We start from the raw sequence: 9,493 nt of genomic DNA on the forward strand, positions 1-9,493 counted from the left end.
CTTTGGGAATAATATTAAATATATCTGGCTAGACTCGAATAACACCCCCCCCAACACCGCTACTACCACCCCCCCACACACAGAAGGAAATGAGCAAGGAAACCCATTCTCTTGAAATTATCTCAGATATTTACTAAAAGCTAGACTCAGATATTTATTAAGATCTAGAAAAAGTCAACCTTCAGAGTTAACATTTTATAATTTCTGAGAATAGTTAATAAAACTCTACCATATTTTTAAAAAGTCTGTCGTAAAAGGATGTATTATGAGTAGCAGCCTAATTTGGGGGGTTCAGGAAGAGGAAAAGACTGAAGTTCCTTGAGCTTGTAGTACTTATTCCACAAGATCCAGGCGCGGACCTGTGTAAGGTAATACTTCTGTTTCCATAACCATTCAACACATTTACTCAACAGAGATTTATCGAGCACCTTCTATGTATCAGGTACCTGCTGACTGCTGGATAGCACTGACAGGATTTCTGCTTTCACCGGGTTTTTAATCTGGGGGCGATGTGGAAGGCATTCTCAAGCATGCATAAAACACAGTTGCAAACCCGGAAAGAAAGGCTGTGCTGTAAAGTGTTTGGGGGCAGGGATGGGTATGAAGCACTTCCTGAAAAAATGGGACTTGAAAGAGGAGCAGTAATTAACCTTACGAAGAGGGAAGAGGAGTGTTGAAGTGCCATTCAGAGAGCCACTGCCTGAACAAAGACCTGAGGAACTGTGACTGGGAAAACTGCAGTGTTCCAAAATGCTACAGCACAAAAAGCTGTGCAAGATGAGGCTGGAGAAATAATACGTAGGAGCCGTGCCACTCAGGAGTCTTACAGGATGGTTTCAGAATTTCGAATTTTATCCTAAGACGCGGTTTACGATTAGATGATCTCTTGTCTATCTGATTGGCAGATACCTTTTGCTTGTGTTTTTTGGCCAGCCGGATGTTTTTTTGTTTGGGTTTTTTTTTTTTTTTTGAAAGCGAGGCGTGCACTCTCCGATTAGTCAGAGGCCGCCTTTCCCTGTTGCCCTCACACACATGTACAATTTTTTGACCCCTAGGGAAGGGGAGTTTGCAACGTTTTCTGGAGGATTATTAGATTTTGTACTAAAATAGCACTAAAGAGAAGACACCGGAGAGCGAACGGAGAGGGCGGCGCCGACAACCCAACAGGAACAATGCAGGCAGAGTCGGTTCTGGGGAGGGCGGGGAAGGGGAGGAGCGAGGCGCCTCAGCGACCTACTGCGCATGACCGCCCCTGGTTGCCAAGGCAGCGGGAAGGCGTTGCCCGGAAGCGTTTCCTTACGGAACCATCAGCTCCAAAACCCATCCCCAGGGGTTCAGGACTGACTAGTTCCTGAGGCAATCTTGACCACCGCAAAGCAGATGAGGAGCAGAGCCTGATGCAATGTGATGGCCATCCGCCTGGAAGCCCGAGGATTCAGAGAAGCAGGGGAAATTGACCCAGACAGACATCGGGACTATGGCAGACTTTTTTAAGGAGACCTTTGAGTCCTTTACTGATGAGGCACAGAGTTCCAGTTCATTCAGTTCCTCTGGAGGACGGCAGCCCTGGTCCTATGCCTCTGGGAGTAAATACGAGAGTGGAACGCCGACTCCACGCTTGCAACATGGAGACAACCAATCTGAGTTTTCACACTTCAAAAATAGTGAAAAGAAGTTGAGCAGAAAATGGATCAACAACCTCAAGGGCAAGGAAATGAACTCTGGACAGTACCAACCAGACACTAAACTTGAAACAGAAATCACTCAGGCATCCCTTGAAGAATTGAATGCCCTGCAGTCTTTCTGCACCGTTAAGATAAACCTGATCCATCGTAGTGCGACCTCTAAGGGGAAAAAGAGCAGCAGACACAAAAAGCTGCAGCTTGGATCGGATGCAGAGGCTCCAGAGGTAGATGCCTTAAACTGTACTGTCCCCGATGAGCTTCTGAACAGAATCTATTTTAAAAACATGAGGACAACACCCAACGAGGTGGTAACAGCTAAGCAACACATTTCTTCTCGGTGTCCCAACTGTAACAGGAAAAGAGCAGAACTGGCCCAATCTGCCTTCCTGAAACAGAAGAAGACTTTACTGGAGTCACTTCTACTCCAAGAGAAAATAGATGAACATCTTCATATGAAAGACTTTCTTACCCTTATTGGAGAAATACATCAGAGCCTTCCCAGGCTTTCCGATGACCCCAGAATAATCTGGGAAAGACTGAAGGAGAAAAGTCAAATTGGTTACTCTGGTTTTGAAAGGTCAGATATAAAGCAGGAGATGTAGCAGAATGGAAATAGTGCTTGTCATCGCCTTTTTGTCCGCCAATTTTCAAACCTCTTACTCTTAACTAAACAAGGGATGGTGTTTATTAATGATAATGTGTAATGTGGATAAATGTTTTGTTGTGTATTTGAATAATTATCATCATTTCTGTAATAGGAGCAGAGCATTTGGCCTGACCGTTAGCACAACCGTTATCGCGAGACCCTGAGCCAACAGTCAGCTCGCAGTGGTGCTCGCGGCAGAGAGTGTGGTGAGAGGCGAGAGGCGGTTGCAGGGCCTGGGACAGGCCGAGGGCCGGGTCCCGCAGAGCCCCAGAGCTCTCACCGCAGCCGCCCGCTAGCCAGGCCCAGACCTTGAAGCAGCGAAGCAGCAGCGAACCCCTCCCCCATCCCAACGTCTGCAACCTAATGGCGGCGGGCGGTCTTCATGGGTCGCAGTCTGTGGAGGCCTCAGCAACTGGAGTATATGGACACTGCCGTTGAGGTAACAGCTTCAACCTGCTTCAGTCTCTCCATTCAAGTTTCAAAAGTTGGTGCAGCTTAGATCAGTTGTCTCCCCCTAGGAGGTGGCCAGAGGCCAGGGTTAAGTTGCACGGACATTGCAGGTCATTAGTTCAGGTCCACCTCAGTGGTTGGGCTCTTCTCAAAGAAGGGCAATTTCTGTGAGCTGGGGATTCACCTGATGGGCATTTGCTACAACACGTATTCCTGTCGATCGTATACAAATGATTCTGTCCAGGTTAAATGAAAAGCCTGAGGGCCGGCTTGGGTCCGGGCCGGCTGGGTCCTGGCCGCCTGGCTCCCTCACTGATGATGGCTGGGCAGAGTCTGGGGACCTGGCCCTGAGGGCGCTGCCAGCTGAGATCTGGCCCCTCACCCAGGCCTGGACGCTGGCGGGAGGACTCAGACTGGGTGCTGGATGAAAGCTCCTGGGCAGGGTAACTGGCCCGCGCAGGGACCCCCTCCTGTAAGCCAGGGCCTGGACCTCGGAGGGTGAAAGTTGAGCCTTGGGACCTTGCCCTTTCTTGTCAGAACAGAGAATAACATTTGTTTCGATGGAGGTTTATAAGAACACAGTGACCTGGCCTCAAGAACAAAGGATCTAACACCAAGAAGTTTGTAACAACTAACCATGCCCCTCCCTATAAAAGGGCTATAAAAGGGCTTTGCTGAAAGCTTTCCAGGTGTCCAGGGTTTTTAAGGCATGAGCCACCAGTCTCCTTGCATGGCCCTGCAATAAACCTTTCTCTGCTCCAAACCCTGATGTTTTGGTATTGTTTGGCCGCAGTGTGTGCTGGGCACTCGGACTTGCGTTTCATAATATTGCTACAGGTACTCTGGAAACTTAAGAGTTTACTGTGCTTCCTTCACAGATTTGAGGACTAAAGACTTTCCACCCAGTATTTTTTCAGATTCTAGAGGGCAACATTTTATAGTTGGAATAGTTACAAAGTTTTTATAACAACACAGGAGAGATGCTGGCAATTTGGACTAGGGTTTCAACAGTACAGATAGAAATAGAGATCTAAGAAGTACTCAGGAGGTAATAATTGACATTCTTTGGTGAAGAAATGGATATGGGGGGGGTTAATAAAAGGTAAATGTTAAGAATGGGCTTCCCTGGTGGCGCAGTGGTTGAGAGTCCGTCTGCCGATGCAGGGGACACAGGTTCGTGCCCCAGTCCGGGAAGATCCCACATGCCGCAGAGCGGCTGGGCCCGTGAGCCATGGCCACTGGGCCTGCGTGTCCGGAGCCTGTGCTCCACAAAGGGAGAGGCCACAACAGTGGGAGGCCCGCGTACCTCAAAAAAAAAAAAAAAGAATGTTACTAAGTTTCTGACTGGTGCATTTGGATGAATGATAATTCATTAAGATAGGAGCATTGGAAGACGATGATGTTTGATTAAGAGGGTGATTATTTGGACATGGTTAGTTTGAGGAATATTTGAGACATTCATACTGAGATGTTGAGAAACATTTGGTTATTTGTGCTTGCGATCTGGAGAAAAGATCTTGAGGGGGTGGGGATCATTGGTATATATGTCATGATATGTGAGCATATATGTGAGCTCTTCTAGAAGAAAGGAGAATGACAGGAGAAGAAGGGCTATGACCAGCTCCTGAGAACTTCTACCCACCAATTAATGGCTGGGTAGAGGAGAATAAGAGAGCAAAGGAGGTTGAGAAGAAGTCATCATAGAAGGATAAAGGAAACCAGGAAAGAGTTGTGTCAGAGAGACCAAAGAAAGAGAACATTTCAAGAAGGATGGGTTGTCTAAGCATGCCAATGCAACAGAGTTCACAGATGATTTAGTCATGTGTTGGCTTCTTTGACTTAACAACAGCAACTTCATAAAAGTTGGGCTGACTGACAGTAGATTGAGGAATAAATGTAAGCTAAGGAAATGAGGAATACAGGTATAGACTTCTTGAAGTTTAGCTGTGGAGGGAAAGCAGGAGAGGTAATTTTTCTATATGTCTAACACTTAAGCTATCACGGTCAAAAATTTGTAAAAATCAGCAAAAAAATAGCCTTTGTATCAGCAAAAAATAACCTTTGTATCATGTCAATATTACTCTTTGCCTTTAGACCTTCATTTATGTATTAAGATACTCTTTTTTTCCCCCCAAAATTTAGTGTATTTTCTCTTAGTCATTCCTAAATAAAATGGGAAATAAAATCATTACCATTTTCACAGTAACTTTTTATTGAAATTCACGTTACATCTTGCTTTATCTTTGGCATCTTAATATAGTCACATTTCTCATAATCAAAACGCTGAATAATTTCTCCATTAAGGGTCATAATTCACCCTTTAGTCAACTAAGTATTCCGGTCCATGCACAAGAGATTTTTAGAATTTATTTAGGTCTTCTTTAATTTTGAAAGAAATGTTTCATAGTCTTCAGCATACAAAAGTTGTGTGCCTCTTTTATTGAATTTATTCCTAAGTATTTTACTCCATTGTTTGCTATTGTAAGTGAATTTTTTCCAATCCAGTTTCTTTTTGGATGTTCATTGCTAGTGCATAGAAATACAACTGATTTTTGCCTGTTGATTTTGTATCCTGAAACTGCTGCTGAATTCATTGATTTGCACTAACAGTTTTAAAAAATGGATTGTGTGGGATTTTATAGCTAGAAGATTATGTCATTTGTAAACAGAGATAGTTTTACTTCTTGCTTTTGATTTGGATACTGTTTTTTTCTTCTTGCCTAATTGCCCTGGCTCTAACTTCCAGTACTATAATGAATAGAAGTGGTGAAGTGGGCATTTTGTCTTGTTCCTGATCTTAGGGGAAGAGCTTTCAGACTTTCACCATTGAGTATGTTAGTTGTGGGTTTTCCATAAATGGTCTTTTTCATTTTGAGGAAGTTCCCTTCTATTCTTAGTTTATTGAATGTTCTTATTTCATTAAAGGGTGTTTCATCAGTTGAGATGATCATGTGGTTTGATGTACTCTTTATCCCAGTCTAAAACCTCACCTTCTTTGGACTCAGCCCATAACCATGAAACACTGACTAATCAGAATTAAAGGCTGTAGTCTGTATGCTAAGGCACAAATATAAATTCATATTATAACACTTGTGTCTTAATAATCTTTTCTTTCTTACTTGATTGTGAGCAACTGGAGGATGGAGTTGATACCATCTTACATGATATCCACGGGGGTTAGCACAATGCCTGGCACAGGACGGTGCTCAACAAGTTTCACGGATGAAAGAAGAAGTGCATACAAATAATGACATTTAATATGTCTTTTGCATCAAAAGAAGAAAATAATCTAGCATACTCTTTTCTGTCAATGTTTTGCCTTTGTGTAGCTGTTTTCTGTAATTTTTCTCTCTCCATGGCTTGGATTCCCTTTTTTTTTCATGTATATACATACTTTTTCTCAGTGACAAGTTAGAGGAAAAGTTTTTGATAAGACAGCTTTCCCTGTGCAGCCAATTAATACAGTATTCATTTAAAAGAATTAATATAAGAATATCTTTCTGGAATTCATATTTTCAGGTAGAAAAAACATTTATGTGAATTAATTTTAAAGATGATTCATGACTTTTTGCAATTTTGAAAAGAGGTACAAGTTCTTGATGCTCAAACTTGAGAATAGTGTTTATTGTCTCTGAACAAATTCAAAAGGAATGAATATCCTTTCTCCAGACTCTTTATAGTTGCACCCAAGAGATTCCAGTATAGCTGGAAAGCAAAGTCCATCAGATCAGATGCTAAGAAACCATTATTTCCCCAATGCACTAAAAATGTATCTGGCAAAAAATTGTATCTGGCAACCTGGTACAGGATTATACAAATATGCAATTTATATAACTATAATATATAAATTATATAAATACACATCTATTTAGTTTATGTTTTTTATCTAGATTTTTTATCAAAAAAATTTCTGCTCTAAGAAACAAATCTATGCATTTAACGAGTGTTAGAAAAACGAAATCCTTGGAACAGAACTAAGTGATGTGTCAGGCTGAGAGAAAGAAAATTTGGTCCTGAACATCTGAGTCATTCAGATTCCAATCTCAGAACTGTTTAGGAATGTTTGGGACACCCAGCTCTGAATACCTCCAATTTTAAACATGTTAGTTTATTTCATGATGAAGCCTAATATAGTAACTTAGTTTTTTCTGCAGCAACATAGCTAAACAGGCTGCAAAGAAATAAGAATTGTGGCTCTACATGAGTGTGGGTTCTCCCCCAATTTTTTCTGGAGTTGACAAATGAAAAGTACATACACAAATAGTTAACTGTGAAACATAAAAAGAAAAGATAGCTGAATTCTCAGTTGATAATACCCTTTGCAGTAGAGAATTTCACAATTTTCAGTAGACTCAAATTACAGTGGAAATTGCAAAATTCTATCAGGGTGACTCAAATAATTCTAAAGCCTAGTTTTGATGAGCCCACTGTTGAGGTATTAACAGAGGTTTAGGAGAAAGTATGTTGTGGTCATTCCACCCAAAATTTGCTTTGGATGTCAAGATTGATGACCCCACACAAAGCCTGAGAAGGTATGAAAAGGTCTATTACTCATGTAATGAGAGCTTCCAGGGGGCACAGGGCAAGCTCCCAAGCTGATCTAAAAATGGCTAGGCAGAGAGGAAAGAGGACTGGTTTGCCTTTTATTGTGATTAAGGAGGGGGGCTGAGGTAAGGATTCCCATCTGTGGGCTGGGCTTACATGGTCTGAACTTCCTGCCAGTCCCAGAGGGACACCTGGGCTTTCTTATCAGCTAGTCCAAAGGTGGAGCAGGAGGATGGGCCTTGGAAGTTTCTGACCATCAAACATCAAAAATGGAATCAGACTCTTTATTACAGGTCATCCCTGATGTTTGATGATAGAAATGTCACGTTTCATTTAATTAAATTTTATCTTGCTTGAGTATGCCATAAGGGAGTTCTGTGAGGCTTGTAGCCTGAGACTGACAAGGGTGGGGAAAGTTCCACTGAACACCTTGTTCAAGAGCCCAGCATTGGATAATTTTAGAAGTGAAATGGTCACCCTTAACAACATCTGGAATGCCAAAGTGGATAAAGTGAGGGCTGTATTGTGGCTTTAATATGACACATTGATGTATATTTTGGGTATCTGTGAGGAAAGAGACTCCTACAGTTATTTTCCCCAAGGATGGAAGCCTTGGATAAGTAATTGTTGGAACCATTGGTGGAACCAGGTCACTAGACCATTGGTGGAACCAGGTGGCTAGACCATTGGCAATGGCCTGAGAGTCTATAAACACGCACCAATGGAGCCACTTATTGGCCAGGGTAAGATGACTTCCTGAGGTTCAGTTAGTTTTGAAGGTGCTTGGATCCCATCCTTTATCAAGGATGTCTGGATTAAGGAATGAAAAGCAGCAGATCTCCAGAAAGCCCCATGACGTGCAGTTTTGATGCTGTCCATAAACTCCCATTGCTGTTCACTCATTTGATCCCAAGGGGCTCCCCAAATAGCCAAGGGTTCCAGAGAGGAGTGACCTCTTCTGGCACCTAGTCAACTGGCAAGAGACTGAGGACAGAAGAGGCCACCCTTTCCTGCAGGTGGGATACACCAGAGGACCCAGACTTAGCTCTATCCTGTAGGTAACACTTCTGCTTAGCAAGGAGGCCTTGATGGCTGATCTGAGCTTATAGAAGGCTGCCTCCCTGATCCATGGAAAGGTATGGAGCTGCACAGGCTCAGGGCCTGTGAGAACCTCTGTTTCCAGGGCACTCAGTATGCAGTCCCCAGTTGCCATGCGGCTGAGGAGAGCAGTTTCTCACACCAGAAATCCATGGGCAACTTTTTTTGGGGGGGAAGATTTATTTATTTAACATCTTTACTGGAGTATAATTGTTTTACAGTGATGTATTAGTTTCTCCTGTAAAAGAAAGTGAATCAGCTATACGTATACATACATCCCCATATCCCCTCCCTCTTGCGTCTCCCTCCCACACTCCCTATCCCACCCTTCTAGGTGGGCACAAAGGACTGAGCTGATCTCCCTGTGCTATGTGGCTGCTACCCACTATCTACTTTACATTTGGTAGTGTATATATGTCCATGCCACTCTCTCACTTTGTCCCAGCTCACCCTTCCCCCACCCTGTGTCCTCAAGTCCATTTTCTATGTCTGCGTCTTTATTCCTGTCCTGACCTAGGTTCTTCAGACCACTTTTTTAAAATTCCATATATATGTGTTAGTATATGGTATTTGTTTCTCTCTTTCTGACTTACCTCACTCTGTATGACAGACTCTAGGTCCATCCGCCTCATTACAAATAACTCAATTTCATTTCTTTTTATGGCTGAGTAATATTCCATTGTATATATGTGCCACATCTTCTTTATCCATTCATCTGTTGATGGACACTTAGGTTGATCCCATGTCCTGGCTATTGTAAATAGAGCTGCAGTGAACATTGTGGTACATGACTCTTTTTGCATTATGGTTTTCTCAGGATATATGCCCAGTAGTGAGAAGGGTGGGTTGTATGATAGTTCTATTTTTAGTTTTTTAAGGAACCTCCGTACTGTTCTCCATAGTGTCTGTACCAATTTACATTCCCACCAACAGTGCAAGAGGGCTCCCTTTTCTCCACACCCTCTCCAGCATTTATTGTTTGTAGATTTTTTGATGATGGCCATTCTGACCAGTGTGAGGTGATACCTCATTATAGTTTTGATTTGCATTTCTCTAATGATTAGTGATG

General features: G+C 42.7%; 1 protein-coding gene across 1 annotated transcript; it reads left to right on the plus strand.

The window, feature by feature from the left end:
• Positions 1-954: 954 nt before the first annotated feature.
• Positions 955-2,423, plus strand: CUNH8orf48 (chromosome unknown C8orf48 homolog). Its single transcript, XM_029226693.1, has one exon. It carries the CDS (start codon positions 1,478-1,480, stop codon positions 2,285-2,287), a length of 810 nt encoding a protein of 269 aa, XP_029082526.1. The 5' UTR covers positions 955-1,477; the 3' UTR covers positions 2,288-2,423.
• Positions 2,424-9,493: the final 7,070 nt, after the last annotated feature.

This window comes from Monodon monoceros, unplaced genomic scaffold (genome assembly GCF_005190385.1).
Source record: "Monodon monoceros isolate NGI ecotype Baffin Bay Population unplaced genomic scaffold, NGI_Narwhal_1 Super_Scaffold_17, whole genome shotgun sequence".
Classification (NCBI taxonomy): domain Eukaryota; kingdom Metazoa; phylum Chordata; class Mammalia; order Artiodactyla; family Monodontidae; genus Monodon; species Monodon monoceros.

Coding starts and splice junctions, on each gene's coding strand:
- CUNH8orf48 (XM_029226693.1), top strand. CDS start 1,478: ATGGCAGACTTTTTTAAGGAGACCTTTGAGTCCTTTACTGATGAGGCA.